At 44.0% G+C, this 18,245-nt stretch overlaps 1 protein-coding gene across 1 annotated transcript in view; it reads left to right on the forward strand.

Moving 5' to 3' along the window:
• Positions 1-18,245, forward strand: part of HID1 (HID1 domain containing) — a 57,281-nt gene that overhangs the window by 27,798 nt on the left and 11,238 nt on the right. Inside the window, exons 5-15 of the mRNA XM_048490137.1 lie at positions 577-683; positions 2,003-2,119; positions 4,836-5,058; positions 6,981-7,037; positions 7,116-7,256; positions 9,270-9,360; positions 10,941-11,092; positions 11,304-11,382; positions 13,354-13,518; positions 14,489-14,716; positions 16,331-16,464. Coding sequence (XP_048346094.1) covers positions 577-683; positions 2,003-2,119; positions 4,836-5,058; positions 6,981-7,037; positions 7,116-7,256; positions 9,270-9,360; positions 10,941-11,092; positions 11,304-11,382; positions 13,354-13,518; positions 14,489-14,716; positions 16,331-16,464 — 1,494 coding nt within the window. The remainder of the gene's footprint in view (positions 1-576; positions 684-2,002; positions 2,120-4,835; positions 5,059-6,980; positions 7,038-7,115; positions 7,257-9,269; positions 9,361-10,940; positions 11,093-11,303; positions 11,383-13,353; positions 13,519-14,488; positions 14,717-16,330; positions 16,465-18,245) is intronic.

Consider the following 18,245-nt stretch of genomic DNA (forward strand, 5'->3'; position numbering starts at 1 on the left):
GCAATCCGGGCCCTGTGGGACCTAGAACAGTTCTGCAGGGCCTGCAAGACAGAGTTGTTCCGCCGGGCCTTTGGGGAGGTCGGCTGTTGAAGGTGCCATCCCCCTCACCCATATTCCCCCTTGGCGGCTCGCCCACTTTATGCCGACCTTCCTATGAGTCCATTGTTTGTGTTGTCATCATCTGATTTTAGGACGGAGGTTGGAGCTGGTGGTTATTTACATTTTAACTGTTATTTTAAAAATTTTGTTTTACTGATCATAATTTAATGTGATTGTTTTATTGGTTGTACACCAGCCATAGTCCTTTGGGGATGGGGTGTTAAACAAACAAACAAACAAACAAACAAACAAACAAACAAACAAACAAACAAACAAACAAACAAACAAATATTGTAGATGTCTTCAGTACATTGTCTCTATCCAAATCTTTATCCATTCCATGAATACCAATGGGAGGCTTGATAATATCTACTCTGGTAAAATGCCAGTTGTGTCCTATGTTCTTTCCGCCTCTGTTGGCAAGTGTATTGATCTCTCTTTCCTCTTTCTCCCCCCACCCCACCCCACCCCACCCAGGATACAGCTGAGGATATTCATGCGATTGATAGTTGTGAATACATCTGGGAAGCTGGTGTTGGATTTGCTCATTCTCCGACACCCAGCTACAACCATGATTTAAATAGGTGAGTGGCTGAACTGAAGATATGGACATGGGTGATCAGCACTATCCAGCATTGGTGCTGCACAGAATGGGGAGGTTAACTTCCCAGTGGGCTTCATTGCAGTATGCTTTGTTTTACTTAGTAAGTTTTTCAGCTTACATGGCAGCATATTCAAATTCATACTGTGATGAAAGCTGGGAATGATGAAATTTAAAGATTCTTGCTCTTTGAAGAAGGCCTATATACATCCTGTTCTATGATGCTTGAAAGAACGTGCAAGGCAAGAAATTTTTGGCCTTACTGAGAAGCAGTTGATTAAACTTCAGGAGCCAACAGTGCTTGTAATGCACAGGCCTTACCTGAATGGCTCTTTCTCATCTTTTAGCTGTTACTGTTTGTATTCTGCAGCTAGGTGGGCTATATGATTGTAATGGAACTGATCAGGTGACATCATCATGCAGTGTTCATAATCTGCCATTTTGACAGCTGCTAACTGATCAGGAGAATGTATTTGGGGCTTTTGCTCCAGGTGTTCAGAATAAATATTGCGTATGACAGTGATGAAGTCTACTTCTAGCATCTTTTAAGAGAAAGTTGATTGGAAAATTTACAAAGTAAAACAACGCTTACTGCAACAAAACAGGAAAAAGCTCAATATATGTACATTTTCAGTGGTCTAAGCAAGACTCTGCCAAAGTTGAGTATTAAAATGAGAAAAAAAAGGTATTGTGTATCCAGTGAATGATTTACGGCCAAAAATCAAAACAGCCTCTGATATAGCTGCTTACCCCATTCCCATAAGCATACACAGCCAGGCTGCACCCCTGTTGGCAACAATTTTCCATGTTCCTTCCATTGTCACTGCAAACACAGAGGCATTCACAGCAGCAGCAGCAGCAGCAGAATATTCACATGGGAGCTTTCCTTATCTTTTTTGGAGGGCTTTTGAAAAAAATAATCACCAATTGATATATTATAGAGTTAAGCCCCCACAGTACGTCCATTGCCAATTTAAAGTCATAATAATATGTTAAGTGCTAATTTAAAACAACACCCCTCCCGAAGGGTTGGAGTAGTGCTGGGAAGAAATGGTGGCTGTGGGAGACTGAGAGAAGGAAAATGGCACTGAAGTGGACAGGAGCAGTAAAACATTAATACTTTAACTATATAGTCTTTTCATAGGTTTGTCGCAGGAAAGTAAGGAAAACATGGAAAGTGGACAGTTAAGGGAAAACACTGTTTGGATGCTCCAAAAAGACCTGTGCCAATTTAGATATAAAATTAGAGTATAATCTCCATATAGAAACAGCCAGAGATTTTTTATGTATATGCTTTTTCAGGTCAGAGCTATTGAAACTCCTGCTAACGTGTTTCTCTGAAGTCATGTATCTGCCACCCTCCTCAGAAAGCAGCAACACTAACCCCTGGGTTCAGTTCTTCTGTTCCACTGAGAACAGGTAAGAGGTCATGAACTGCCTGTGATACGTGCTTTGCATCTGTTCTGTTTTAATTCACACTGTTGTCCTTCCATGGAGAATCCTTCTATATCTTTCCTCCACTTTCTTCCCTCTTCTGGAGGTTGCTTTCAAAACCAGTATGTTCCATTACTTTTGCCTTAAGAATGTCAGTACTTGCTTAACTTTATCTACAACTCATATATTTTACCTCAGTAAAAGATGCTTCTTTTATATAGGAAACTTGAGTTGGTTGTGCTTCAGAATAAGGAAGCTGAATGTATAGACCTTCTATATTCCTGGTTTGTAGTTGCAGTTTCTGATGTTTACTGAAATGGGGGTCATTTATGCATACACTACTTACCTTGCAGCTGTTTGCGTCAGTGGATTTCTGCATAGTTTTCTGTTTGCACAGGAATTCTCTTGTGCAGTGTGCCGAGCCACCATTTTGCCCGCCCAACGTTTCCTTGTTTCCATGCAGCCTCCATTTGGGGAGGTTGCCTGCCACCTTTTTTTTCTGCCATCTTTGGTCAAGTGTTAGTTTGCTAGACCATGACAGTTTCTTGTCAATTTAACTGGGTCTATTGCTCCAGTGTAGACCTTCAGCAGGAAAATAAGAAAAATGAAAGCTCTTCTGGCCTTCTGAAATGGTGGCCCAAAGAGAGGGAGGAACTGCTGTGGTGTGGGCAGGGGAAGACATGGAGGAGTGAGAATACCCAAAGAAACCTAAACACATGCTTATCTCCTTCACTTTCTCTGAGAAGGCAGAGGAGAAGTCACCCTTTCAGAGCTTTCGGAGAAGGCGGTTAGAGGGATTCTCTGATCTAAAGGTGGGGTGACCGCTGAAGAGGGGAAATGTGTACATATCTGAGAATGAAACAAAAAGGAAATGTATGCTCAGTGCAAAGGAAATCACAAGTACATAAATGGCTGGTGACTTGACACTTGGATATATTTCCTGCATATTTTGATTTATCGACTTTCATTCCTGGTGAACCCTGCCCTCTTGTGGCAGTTCTTTGAATCAAGATCATAATATTGTTACTGGTTTTATTAATTGTCATTGTCAAGGATTTGTGGAAAGGAGACATTTTAAAATAAGCATTCAGATTATTACTAGTGCTGTTACTATCTAGTAAGTATCCATATAGGCAACTGTATCCTGCAATTAAATGAGATTGCCTTACAACAGTATTTTTATTTATTTATTTATTTAATATCCTGCACCCGTCCCTCACAGAGGACCTGGGGCTGCTTAGAACATTTAAAATACAATAAATACAAATGTAGTACAAATGAATACAATAAGTATAAAACAATAAAACCAATTAAAATATCAGTTTAAACCGATCTGAAGGATTAAAGAAGTGGCCAGCTCCCTGGTTCATAGCGCTAACCCAAGGCGGCCCAAAACAAAGCAGCCTGGCATGCCTTATGGAATGCTGGAAGGTTCCATGGGGCACAAACTTCCTAGAGGAGCTGGTTCCAGAGAGAAGGGGCCGCCACTGAAAGTGTCCTTGACCTTGAGGTTGACAGGTGGGCAATTCGTGGGCCAGGCATCTGTAAAAAGCCTCACTATGATGATCTAAGGAGACGAGGGGGGTTATGCTGGGATTGGTGTCCACATAGGTAAGATGGTCCCAGACTATTTAGGGTTTTATAGGTCAAAATCAACACTTTGAATTGGCACCGGAAGCTGATTGGAAGCCAGTGCAGGTGCTGAAGTATTGATGTTATATGTGCAGACCAGGAGACCCAGTCAGGAATCTAGCAGCCACATTCTGGTCTGCTTAACTTGATCTACAACTCTATGTAGAGAGTGTTGCAGTAATCTAATCTGGAAGTGACTCTTGCATGGATCACAGAGGCAGGGTAACAACAGAACTGGTAGAAGCCAGCTGTCAGGCTTGACGTAGATGATCAAACACAGTCTTTGCCACCCTGGACACTTTTTTATCCTGAGAAAGGTAAGAATTGAGCCATACTCCTAAGCTCCTAACAGAGTCCACTACAGAGGGCTGGACTCCATCAAGTGCAGGTAACGTTGGCCATCCCTGGGTCCTGGAACTACCCAACCATGTGATCTGACTTCATCTATCTCTTGATAACTAATATAACCCGGTGTCCTGGTCCAAGGCCAGGGCTGAGATCCCAGCAGTTGGCCGCTTTTGAAACAGTAAGTAGAGCAGGATGTCACTTGCATGTTGGTGGTACCCAACTCCAAACCTCCTGATGATCTCCACCAGAGGATGAATATAAATACTAAGCAACATGGGAGAGAGGGATGATTCTTGCGGGATCCCACAGGTTAGGGTCCAGGGAGCTGATCTCCGTACATCTGATGGCTACCACCTGTGAGCGTCTCCGGAGAAACAAGGTGAACCCCCTCATTACCTTGCCCCTCACTGCCAAAGAGGCTAGGTGGTCAGTAGGGGTTGACCAGGACCAGAGGGTCAACTGTGTCAAAAGCAGCTGGCAGATCCAACAGGAGCATGTACTTGAGAAAAGACATAGGTAATAATTGTTTCTAATTTCTTACTGACATTCTAATTCTTACTGACTTTGTGGTGCATAGGCACCACTTCTACAATTTCATACCCAGGTGGATCAATTCTAGTAGAATATATATGTTGCAGAAAGTCTGGTTCTCTTTGAAAGGCTTTTAGCTCTACATACCTGCTTTCTAGTGTCTTTTTGAGCATGTTGGATCCTTTTTCAGGCATGCACTACCACTGTTCACTTCCCTCTTGAATATCATCTGTGCTTATGATCCAGTGGGCTACGGAATCCCTTATAATCACTTGCTCTTCTCGGACTATCGTGAACCCTTGGTGGAGCAGGCTGCCCAAGTCCTGATAGTCACACTGGACTATGATACGTCCACCAGCTCCAGTCCCACAGTAGATGGCACTACTACTGGAACTGTCATGGATGATGCAGAGGTGAGTGTCTCCCAGATTTAGCTGTGTTTCTAGTCTTTTAGGTGGTGGTTGTGGTGTTTCTTGCCTTTTCCAGATAAGTTTGTCACTACATATATGTCGAATGTGATATAAAACAGGAAATTTCTGGCTAGAAATTTTCGATAGCATGTATTACAGCAACACTCTCAACTTGCAAAGATGAGAACAGTCTAAATCTGTTTATCTTGTTTGGGGATTTTGTGCCATTAACAAAGCCATTGTTAACATCCAAGTGACTCTAAAAATCAAGTATTGGTTGAGAATTATGGGCAGCCTAAAGGCTTTCCAACATACAGCAGGAAGATTTCCTAAAGGCAGTTTAGGCAAAGAAAGATGTGAGTAGCAGAGTGCTGGACTAGATGGACTCTGGTCTGATCCAGCAGGCTCTTTCTTAAGTTCTTAAGTTAGGTGGCCTTGGGCCAGCAACGAGTCCAGGGCAGAGGGTGAAACTGTCCCTGAACATAGTTCCTAGTACAGCTTGTGGGGGTAGGGAGAGGTAATCGATGGTGCCATGGAATGCAAAAACAGCTTACAATAAATAGTTAGGCATCCTTTTGCTTAAAGAAAAGTGTGGAGTTCGTTATGGGCATTTGCCTCTGAATTTGCATGTTGTTAAACTTATTACAAAAACATATTTCTTCCTGTAGTGTTTGTTGGTGTCATACTGCTTGAGTTAATCAGTCTTTAGATACTGTCTATGAGATCACATAAATTTTGTAGAGATTTTACCGCACCAAGTAGAGAGATCTCTATAGTGACTGAGAGTTGATTCACCAGTTGCAATGTCAGTTTGAAAGAAACATGGGTCCATTCCATACAGCTGAAATAAGATGTTCTGAGGACACACACACACACAAAAAAGCATCCTGGGAAGGCACTCCTTACTGCCTTTTCTGCAAGATGTCCTTAGGACACCTTATTTCTCAATATGTCTTTTTAAAAAAAGTTTCATAGTGCACCTTTCCCCCCTAAACTGCCTGCAAGATGTCTCCTGACTGGCTGTGTGGACTGTCAAGCTCAGGAATCATCTTATGCCCCCCCCGCCAATTTCTTTTGCTATCTGGTAAGTTTCGCCGTCAGCTTGCACCCAACATTTTGGGTGCAGCTGAAGGGATTTTCCCTGCTTCCATTTACTGAAGGATGCCCCAGGACGTTTGCTCAGCAGGCTCTGATCTTGGGTGCCTTTTCAGCCCAGATAGTACATAGTTGTACTAACCTGGTCCTGGTGATTCAAGAGAGGCTAAGATTTCTCTTATGTGGCTGACTATGCATAAGGTGTTTGCTGTGCGGTGGAGGCAAATGTCCGCTGTGGCAAGATTTCTCGTACAGATGCATTCTCTCTGGCCCATTTTCACATTCCATTCTCTCCACAGCAAGCAAATCCACCTATAGCGTGATTTTAATTCTGCTTCGCTGACAAAATTGGAGAGATTTGCCAGTGGGCACACCTCCTTCTGGGGGGGGGGATTGCGTTTTGTACAGGGACTTTGTAAATGAATTTGCAAGCTTTGGCCAGAGGTCATGGCTAGGAATTATGGAAGGGAATGTTTCAAAAGAAGACAGCTTTTAATCCCAAGGCAGATATAAGAAAGAAAGACAGCTGTATTGTCTTCTGGAATATTTAAAGCAGCTTGTTCTGAAGAACATATTTTTCAGAATAAAATGTACATGTAAGTAAGTGAAACTTCAGAGTGTGGTTTTAGATTGTGAATTACTGCAGCCTGCATTTGTATTTATTTCCTGTAGTGAGAAAGGCCTTTAGATTTTCAGCATTTGGTAACATTTCTGCAAGATATTATGGAAAGGTCTGCCAGAGAATTCTGATCACTTCATATATGTCTTTTCTGTATTTTATTATTCCAAATTAAATACTAAGCTGAATATTTAAATTCCTTTGAACACAGCCTCCAGGACCAGACAACCTCTTTGTGAATTACCTGTCTAGGATACACAGAGAAGAGGTAAATTTCTATTTTCTCTTTTGACTGTTTAGCGAATATGAATCAGTCCCCAAACTATGTTTTCTACTTTGTTGGCAGGATTTCCAATTCATTCTAAAAGGAATGGCCCGGCTGCTTTCCAATCCACTGCTTCAAACATACTTGCCAAACTCTACCAAAAAAATCCAGTTCCATCAGGAGCTCCTGGTTCTCTTCTGGAAACTGTGTGATTTCAACAAGGTACAGGCGTGGTTGGCAGTGCTGAGGAATACGGTGGGACAAAGATCAGCACTTTTAGAAAGGGGATGATGGGAGCCATTGTGATGTAGTGGTTAGAGTGTTCGACTGGGATCTGAGAAAGGGTAAAATCTCAGAAGGGTGATGACCAGAAAAGAACCACTGCAGCTGGATTGGGGGTGGGGAGACATGAAAAACCTTCATGTGGAAGCAGCCTCAAAGACTGGGTTTTTCCAAATAGTTCCAGCATTGTAGCAAAGTTTTGTTACCATGAAGTGTGTGTGTGTGTGTGTTTGTGTGTGAGGGGGAGGGGGGAGGATTAACAAAAGTGAGAAGTAGTAGTAGTAATAAGTTTATTGTCTTGGCCATAGGCCTTCACAATCTCCTCATACACAGCATCATAAAATGAAAACACACACAAAAAACATCCCATGTATACTGACATAGCTAAAATAGACTAAATCAGTACTAATATAAATATCCCTGGTATTAATTAGAATGGGAGTTTATGCATTGCTTACCGTTTTGAGTGTTGCCAGCCTTGGTGCCGTAAATCATGATCCGATATGCCATTTTGCTTGCAAGGATCAGGTTGCTGATACATTTAAAGTTGTCAGTATAGATAAGGTTATGGTGACAGTGTCATGAGCCAGTCCCTGGGAGACAAGGAATCTGATGGAGAGCCAGATGACACCATAGACCAGGAGCTGGCTCCTCAAGATGAGAGGCAAGTCGCAGAGCCAAGCCCTTGAGCCAGATGCAGTGCAGCTGGGAGAGCCTTCAGCAGCCCCAGATGACATAGGTGACATGCCAGCTACACAGAGGAGACCAAAGCAGAGGCAGCATCTCGGTATTAAAAGAAGTTCCTGCGTTGCAGCTTGATATGGCCAAAGGCGAGCTGGAAACGACAACATCAGAGGGTGGCTGAGTCTTTGCGGGATCCCGACCTCATTAGCAAGGCCTCCTGTATAAACCCTGTTTTGGACTTGGCTCTGCAAGGGTGCAAGAAGTATGTTTCACAGGGAAGCTCCACACACCTGGCCTCCTGCTCAGTTACTCTGAACCTTGGTCCCTAGCAGAGGTGTAGCTGGGCCAGAGTGCGCCCAGCTTCCCCCACCCCCCCGCGGCATCCTCCCCCCCACACATTTACTTCAGCAAACTGAGCAGGCTGGAGAACAGACCTGCCAGTTCCGGTGGGAACTACATTTCCCAGGGTCTCCTGGGAAATGTAGTTCCCACCAGGTCCTTTGCAGCCTAGAAGGCGACAGGCAGGCCTGTTCTCCACCCTGCTCGGTTTGCTAAAGTAAGTGTAAAGGGGGGGGGGGCGCCATGGGGGGGAGATCATGCTTCCCCCCGCGACCCCCCCCCACTGCCTGTGTGGGAACTACATTTCCCAGGAGACCCTGGGAAATGTAGCTCCCACCAGAACAGGCAGGCCTGTTCTCCAGCCTGCTCGGGTTGCTAAAGTAAGTGTGTGGGGGAAGCGCTGCAGGGGGGAGCGCCATGGAGGGAAGGGGTCGGGGGGGGGATTTTCCGCCCCCCATGTGACCCAAAGCCCTGTGCCCGGTGCGTGGCAAACCCCCCGCCCTCTGGTAGCTTCGCGACTGGTACCTAGCCTGTCTGCCTGCTTCAACTCGTGGACTACCTGACTTTGGACCTGCCTGACCACGCTTCTGTCTGCTGCCTGCCCTGATTTCGAACTGCCTGACTACGCCATAATTGACGCCTGCCAGCAGCACAGACCTCTGGTCAACGGAGAGAAACTTTTCAGAGTAATCTTTTAATTGCTCGAGATAAAGCGTAGGATTTAGTCTTTTTCCTGCCAGGCTCTCTGGAGGGCTTCTAAATGTGAAATGCCTGCCTCTGTGCATGCTGGTTTTGTTGCCTTTGCTCCATTCCACTGATGTGGTCTCACAAGCGTATCAACTTAATGTGGCAGTCCACTGGTCCTTATTCAGATGTTCTAGAGAAAAAAATGCTGGGCAAAAGAGATGACTTGATTCCTTTCCCTTTCAGAAATTTCTCTTCTTTGTGCTGAAGAGCAGTGATGTCCTGGATATCCTGGTGCCAATTCTCTTCTTTTTGAATGATGCCAGAGCTGATCAATGTAAGTTTATCTTGGCTGTTTTTAAGCTTATTCTTCTGTTTGAAAGGTCAGATGCTGATTTTATTATTTATTGTTTTCTGAATGTACCCCAGAGGCGTAGCTGGGCCAAACTGTGCCTGGTGCACAGTTTATATTTTCTGCCCCCCATGACCCCCCCGCCGCGCCCTCCCTTCCCACACTTACCTTAGTTCCTTTCCTTTTCCTAGAACTTTTTCAAGCTGAAAAAAAAGCCTATTCGCAGTTCATGCTTAAAAACGGCCTGATGGGAACTATACTTCCCAGGAGACCTTGTGAGCCCCAAGGTCTCCTGGGAACTGTAGTTCCTCAGGCTGTTTTTAGCCTGTACTGTGAACAGGCCTTTTTTCAGCCTGAAAAAGTTCTAGGAAAAGGAAAGGAACTAAGGTAAGTGTGGGAAAGGGGGAGGGGGAAGGGGCCAGGGGGCGATTTTCTGCACCCCCAGGCGTACGCCCGGTACATGGCGCACCCTTCCCCTTGTAGCTCCGCCACTGATGTACCCTCACATTGGAAATAATATCATGGGTATACCTGCCATTAAGCTGCAGTCACACATTGTGATTGTGATTATATGGTTGTGGTTTTGAGAATGATAAATCAGAAACCGCCAGTGTGCATTTTTGTAGCCTCACCCCGACCGCTCTCCTCCCATGCCTACCCCGCGGGATCCAAGGGGGCAGACATGAGAAATGGTGTGTGCTTCTGTTCATGTTGCTGTCATCCTAGCACAATCAAAGGCAGCCTGCTGAAGAAGGCACTACCTAGGCACAGTGTGGGTCCTACTAGGTGGCAGCAACTTGACATGAGGTGAGGGCAGGCAGACTTCACATCTTACCATTCTCCATTGGTTTGGTACCTCCAGCAGCTGCTTGGCGAATGTGCACTGACCAGCAGCCTCTGTGTGTTAACTAAGGTAATGCTACTTGCAACTGGTTAAACGGTCTCTGTGATACAGGTGCTTCTAGGCATAAGGGAAGCACTTAGAACAGATGGTACAACAAAGGTTCATGTGTTTCACTAGGACACGTGTGAGAGAGTGGCTGAGTGGACTGAATTCACAGACTCCAGAAGCCTGGTGAATTTAGAATTTATGAGTTTAATTGGGCTTTCCTCGTCCACTCATAGCATCAGTCACCTCTTGCCATATGCCAGGGGTCTGCAACCTGCGACTCTCCAAATGTTCATGGACTACAATTCCCATCAGCCCCTGACACCATGGCCAATTGGGAATTGTAGTCCATGGCTGATGGGAATTGTAGTCCATGAACATCTGGAGAGCCGCAGGTTGCAGACCCCTGCCTTATGCTGTTCTTTGGGCAGGTTTACACTTTTGCTTGCAGTGGGAGTGAAATTTGTATCATCTGACAAAAGTAACCGGGTGTCAGTTGTGGGTTAACTGAATCCTTAGTTTCTCCTTTACTGTCCTGCTACATACAGTAATAAAGGTACCACACTAAACAGCAATAGACTTCTGTGTTTGCTTTTTGCTTTAATTTTATTTATAACTAGATGTCGCCATTGGCCAAATGAGCGACTTATATTCAGCACTGTGTCACTTTTCACAGCTCGGGTAGGACTTACGCATATTGGTGTCTTCATCCTGTTGTTGCTTAGTGGGGAGAGAAATTTTGGAGTTCGCCTGAACAAGCCTTATTCTGTGCGGGTACCAATGGATATTCCTGTATTTACAGGAACACATGCTGATCTTCTCATCATTGTAAGTGCAATGTTTTCCCCCACTTTTATTTTTGTTTATTTGTTTTGGTAATGCCTGCGCCTTTCTAAACAGGCAGAAGTCATTTGGGGAGAGGTAGGCAGGAATGGACTTGGATAATGTCTGGTACCCTGTTTGTGTCTTGACAGTCACCACCACAGAAGCAAGTACTGTAATTCTCCCTGCTCTTCTCCACTTCTGTTTCATACTCTAGGTCTTTCACAAGATCATAACTAGTGGGCACCAGCGACTGCAGCCCCTCTTTGATTGCCTCCTTACCATAATTGTGAATGGTGAGTAGCCTGATCTTCTAGTGAGGAATGCTCACCTAACTGTTGAGATTTTAGATTAAACCATCATTTCCCCAATATGTCAGTTGCACATTTCTAGGGACCCTGGGTAAGTCTGAGCAATGTAGGCAAATGTTATGCCTGGGGATCTTAACTGTAGATCTTTAGAGACACCTTTGGAGGTGGACACTACGAATGGAGATGCTGTAGGATCACAGTAAGGCTCAAAAGAGTGCCCCTATGCAATGCCAATCTGTATTGCACTGCCCTTCGGGGATCGGGCGGTATATAAATCGAAGAAATAAATAAATAAATAATAAAATAAATAAAATACAGGCTAAATTGAAGAAGTACTGCAATTCTGCCGTCTGTACAGCAGATGGCATTAGCTAACTTCACCAATACAATGCCATTGATTATTAGATGCCTGAAATCAATTTGTTCCATATTTATTTATTGATCTGTTTGTTTGTTTGACTTATTTATAGCCTACTGTTCTCCCTGAAACTCTTGAGCAAATAGTCTGCAAAACTTGCTGTGATGCCATTTGTGCCCTTTTTTAAACATAATGTTCAATCATTCAAGTGCTTAATTAGGGTAGGCTGAGCAAATTCCCTCACTTTAAGATACGCTTTTATAAACATAGATATTCCCTATTTAAGAAAGTAGCAGTACTGGGCTCCATACAAGACATTTCTTTTACTTACCAAATTTGTATATGGCATCTCTTAAATTAGCATTGGAAATATAAAATACATCAGTTTCTTACTGCATTTGTTCAGGTATTCTTCCAATCAGATATATTTGTTTATGGATTCTATGTTTGCCTTTCTTACTGAGACTTTAGGCAGATTACACGGTATAAATCTGTGCAATCAACAGGATGAGATATTTTAATAAGCAATCTAATAGAGCTAGAATTACATATATGTGAAACAAAGCTAGACAGTACAGTCCTTAGGAGAATTACACCAGTTTAAGCCCATACATTTTAATTTGCTTAGACTCTGCATAGGATTGTGCTGTAAGACATGATGTGTTAAAATATGCAGAAAATGATATTATATTAAGTAGAAAACAGTGCAGTGAGAGCAAGCTAGTACAAACAAATAATGCATACTATGCACAGTGGTATAGTCCACTCTTCTCTTTACTAAAGCACTTTTCTTAACCATTCTGTTATAGCCCTATTACTTTTATGAAAGTGACCCCCTGAACGGTTCTGTTATACATAGATTGCAGAATGATAGAAGTATGAGAGTTTTCTGGACTACCTCAGGCAGGCCATTTCACCAGGTGGGGCCACACCAGAGAACGCCATGCATGGTCAGTGAGGTGGCACCTCCAGAAACCTCTGCTCAAGCAAAATTGTTGGGACAGAGGATAGGAGGAGAGGCAGTCCTGCAGATAAGAGGATCCAAGGCCCTGAAAGGCTTTAAGAGCAGGTAGCCAATATCTTGAATGGAGCCAAGTAACTGATGAGTAACCGATGGAGTAACTACATAATGAGTGTAATGTGCATGTTCCACCGAGTTAAGCTGATTCTGCTTCAATTTAAGAGGTCACTGGTTTAGAAAATTTGTCGTGAATGATTAATATTGCTGCTTATAAAATTTAACTTTTGAGCCTTTATTTGCTTTTTTCCTATTAGTACGTAATGGGCGCTTTTCTGTAATTCAGGGCTGAAAGTGTGTTTTCTATGAAGCCTTTGCCTTATCTTCTGTGCCCACTAGTAACCAAACCCTACCATGTATGACTGCACTTGCTTCCATTCACCTCTGGGTTCCCTTTTTCTTTGCATGTCTCCTTCAGTGTCAAAATACAAACTGAACCTCCTAGGTTTGGGATTTGGGTGCTGGTCTCTTGTGAAATTCAGTAATTACCATGAACCCTTATGGCATCGTCTATGTTCATAATATCTGGCTCTCCCTAACTGCTTTTTCCCTTTGCTGCTCTTATCTCCCTTTCTTCCAGTATCGCCATACTTGAAGTCTCTTTCTATGGTAGCTGCTAACAAACTGCTGCACTTACTGGAAGCCTTTTCAACTACTTGGTTCCTCTTCTCCACTGTCCAGAACCATCATCTTGTCTTCTTTTTGCTGGAGGTTTTCAACAATATTATCCAATACCAGTTTGATGGTGAGTAGCTGAAGGATTCAGTCCTATTTGCCCTTTTGATACCTTATTCCATACGTAAATATTTTGAGAAAACTGTTGTTTTAGGAATGTAACAGAAAATTACCCTTAGTAGAAAATGGTGCAGACCTTTCTTCTAAATTTCCTATCCCTGATTTCCATTCAGCTGTTAGAATTGGGAGTCTGCTTATTATGAGGACTCCAGTGATTTATTTTATGTTTGTTTCCATGTTTCTTTCCAAACCTTGTACTGGAAGTGGAAGCTGCCTGTAATTCATATCCAACATATGTTTTTTTTCTTAAAAATCAAGAATAAACACTTGTTGCCTCAGCTTCTGTTATTGTCCTTTATCACTTCAGCCACGATTTGATGCAAGACAGTGTAGTGTCCACTTTACATATGTGAAAGTAAGGCCATGAGATAATGACTTAATCAAGGCCTGTCATGGAATCATCGCTAATCCCGGATGCAGGATTATCTCAAAAACAAATCCTGCCTGCGTATTACCAGACAATAGTCTTTTCCTTTTTTTCCAGTTCTGCTATTTTAAAGGCACTTTTGGTGTTACAAAACAAGGGACCTTGGAGACCCCCACCTCCTCAAGCAGCTTGGGTCATATTTCTGTCCAATAGAGTGAGCTGGTTCTCCTTTTGGCTGGAGATGCTTGTGCTGCCCTGACTGATCATATTTCTTTCCAAAAGGATAATAGATCTAAAGCTGATCATTAGCTGTGTTTTTGCTCCTGCCTGGGGCTGTCCAGTCTCCTCCAGTGAGACTGAAGAAAGGGTGTAAGCAGGGAAAGGGAAGAACAAGAGAAGCCACGCAGTCCTCACATCCCTGTATAATTTCGGGATATAGCTCTATATAGCTTCGTATTGTGTACGTTGTGTTAATGCAGAGCTATAAATGGTTTAAAAAATGACAGTGTTTACCTGTTCTTTTCTTCTTGCCCTTGTTGCTGTGATTTCCCAGGCAATTCCAACTTAGTCTATGCCATTATTCGCAAGCGAAACGTGTTCCACCAGCTGGCCAACTTGCCTACAGATGTGCAGTCCATCCAGAAAGCTCTGCAGCGCAAAAAGAAAGCTCCCGAAACCATATCTCGTACCAACTCTCAGGACGGGGTGTCCATGGAAGGGTCGCGACCTGCTGCACCTGCTGAGCCTGGGACACTGAAGGCCAGCCTAGTAGCAACTCCAGGTCAGGGCAATCTGCTTAGTATATGCTTGCTGTAAGGGATGCAGTGACTATGTCACAAGGTTAGTTCATCCTTTGGTTTTTATACTGACTGCATAAAATCACCTAGCTGGCTGGCTTGCTTCAGGGCATCCACTTACGTCCACACAAACAACATGCTGTGTTCTCCCATTTCGGTTCAAACACTTCTTCATGAGAAATTCTGTTAGTTGACATTGCTGTCATGTATCTTTTGTCCGTCCCTCCTCATTTCCATTATTTAGCCTGAGAAGATCCATGTTCTCGCACAGCAAAATTCGGAATTATATGTCTGAAATGGGTAATTCAGCCAGAATGTTTTTTCAAATGAATATTGTTTACATAGGATAGGGGTCAGCAACCTTTACCACCCAAAGAGCCATTTGGACCCGTTTTCCACGGCCCTGAAGATCTACCGAGCCGCTTTGGCCCCTCCACTCACCTTTCCTTCCCGTGCTGGGAGGCAGAGGCGCTGGGCAGGGAAACCCCCTCCGCCTGATGGAGCAGGCAGCCACGTGCTCTGTGGGGCAGAGGGGGGATGGCTTCCGTGGCCTGCCCAGTGCCGTCACCTCTCACACTGTGGGAGGCAGCGGTGCTGGGTAAGGAAACCCCCTCTGCCGCCTGCTCCGTGGGGCAGAGGGGGGATGGCAGGGGTCGGAGGGCAGCATGGGTGTGTCCCTCCAGAGCAGCGCTGGAAGGAGGGGTGAGTGGAGGGGATGCGAAAAGAGGTGCCTTCACGCATGGAGCCTCCTCCGGTTTGGCCCCTCCACTCTCCTTTCCTTCCAGTGCTGTTCTGGAGGACTGGAGGGATACGCCCATGCTACCTTCCAACCTCCAGGCCATGCGGAACTGCAGTATAAGGCTGAAAGAGCTGCATGCGGCTTTGGAGCCGCGGGTTGCAGACCCCTGACATAGGACCTTTAATTTACAGATAATTTTTCTAATTAATTTGTGGAAGTTTCTGTGTGCAAGGTGTATGGGACTTTTTACATGTGTTATAATCTGGAATTTGTATGTGTCATGAATACACTTCATGAATACACTTCAAAACTGAAAAGATTACACTGGGCTGTATCTTCAGCTACCCTGGCTGTTGAATATAGAGGAACACAATTTGGTTTCATAGAACATAAGGTTAATTTTCAGCTGCCCATATCTTCGTATCACTTCTTTCTGCAAATTCTTATGTTGAAAATGTGCTCACTACAAACCCAAGGACAGACGAGCGTGGTGTAGTGGTTAAGAGCAGGTGGACTCTAATTTGGAGAGCCAGGTTTGATTCTCCACTCCTCCACATGAGCGGCAGACTCTTATCTGGTTAACCGGATTTGTTTCTCCACTCCTACATTCCTGGTGGGTGACCTTGGGGTAGTCACAGTTCATTCAGAACTCTCTCAGCCCCACCAGCCTCACAAGGTGTCTGTTGTGGGGAGAGGAAGGGAAAGGAGTTTGTAAGCCCTTTTGACTCTCTTTACAGGAGAGAAAGCGGGGAGGTATAAACCAAACTCTTCTTGTTCTTCTTTTTTTAGTGTAACTTATGATGTTGATCCTCTGCGAGCATTGCTCAGTTTTTTCTTAATATTATCTCCCAAAATTCAGGCATTGACAAACTCACAGAGAAATCCCAAGTGTCAGAGGATGGAACAATGTGTTCCCTAGAGCCAGAGTCTTCACAGTCCCCAGTAGAGGGCAGCCCTTCGGGCATTGTCAGTGATACCGAATCTTGGAGTGGGGTAAGGCTGCTTGTTACTGTCAAGTTTCAACATATTCTAAAGCCTGAGAATGAATCAGAACATAATCTAGCACTATATATGATGCTTCATACCTGAGGCAATCAACAATGGGGCAATTCCAAATGAATTATGACTTTGCTTGTTAGTAGTCTGGTACATCATGTACAAAGAAGCCATAGTGTGTTATGATCTGCCAATAAAAACCAATTGATATGTCGTTATCAGTGACAACAAGCTAGTATATATTTTTCACTGGCAAATTGTTGTCTGTGGTTTGAATGGAATTATGCTACAGTAGTTTCGGGCAGCCCAATCCAGAGGGTTCTGCAGCCAGGAATGGCTCTGCCACCATGCTGCTCCAGAGGCAGCATGGGGGTACAGCAAAAAAAGAAAAAAGCCCTGGCTGTTTGAAAGCCCTCCATAGGCCTTAACAGAGTTAAGTCCTGGCCGTGGCTTGAAAGCCTGGGTGGAAGCTGACTAAAGTTGGCTCTACCCTGGGAATGCTCCACCTACCTGCCCACCCCCCTTTGCCAATGGGGCCAGCTGTGGGGCAGGTGTGCTGATGCAGTGCCCAGTGCCACGTTCGGGTGCCATGCAGCATTGCAGCATCCCCCCACTAGCAGTTTTGCCCCTCCACTGAGGTAATTGCCCTGGGGAGGGCAAATCTGCTGGTGAAAGCCTGTGCCGCATCCAGAAATCTTTGAACAACTTTATTGTTTTAGCCATTGGCCATTAAAAAAAAAATAGAGACAATACAGGTTAAAAGGAATACAGAACGAATCATTTTATAAATATCTAAAACTGATAAAACACAGTAATTGCAAAAATCATTAACCAAACACCCTGGATTGAGGAATCACAGATTCATACCGAAACTTTCTTCCTAATATTAACTGATAGGAAAATAGAAGAGGCAACACAATAAATAACAAAAGAAAAACTACATCAGCCAGCAGAAATTGGATTCGGTGCTTGTCAGGCCCTGAGCACTGAGCTCAATGTAGTGTGAACCTCAACATTCAATGGAGCTGATTGTTTCCACCCGGGCACAAGCAAGAATCCGGTGGGGTCTTTCTGAATCTGCCCTGTAGATATCCAGATGGAAAAAAATTGGAATCTGGCACTAATAGAGGCCTTAGGATAGGATTGATCAGGTTCTATAGGTATCTAGAAGAGGATCTATTACACTTAAATCTAGGATACCACAGAGAATATTTAGATTGGTGGATCAAAATTATATCACGTTCTTCATCCCTCTCATAAACTTGTGCTCGGATTTTGCTGAAGTTCCAAGATTTTATTTCTTCCAGTGGGGGCAAGTTCTACGACTGCAAAGTGGGAACCATCAAGACTGACCAATAGTTTCCATCCTTTTAGAATGGTAACCCAGTTTGACCAAATGACAGCTAGAAAAGTTGATTAACTTTATATAATATTTCAACAGAGGAACCCTCAAAGTAATTGAAGATAGCCCACTTCAGTTCTTAAATGAGCAGCTGGGGTGTCCTGGGATTTTCCTGATGAAATAATTTTGGATAATGTCCAACTTATCAAAGAATGTCCTGTTCCCTGGCCCAAATTTCCACTCCATAAAGGAGCTGAGGGATGACTCAGTGTCCAGGAGTCGATTCCCACTGCTCCCCGACCTGGATTCGGCTATTAATCAGTCAACTGAGATGGTAACAAATGATGGGTAAGGGAGCCGGGCAGGTTCTCATACTTGGGTAATGGAGATGTAATATCTGGGAACCATGAAGTTGCTGTAACTATAAATAATGAAG

The sequence above is a fragment of the Sphaerodactylus townsendi genome, linkage group LG03, assembly GCF_021028975.2.
Source record: "Sphaerodactylus townsendi isolate TG3544 linkage group LG03, MPM_Stown_v2.3, whole genome shotgun sequence".
Lineage (NCBI taxonomy): Eukaryota > Metazoa > Chordata > Lepidosauria > Squamata > Sphaerodactylidae > Sphaerodactylus > Sphaerodactylus townsendi.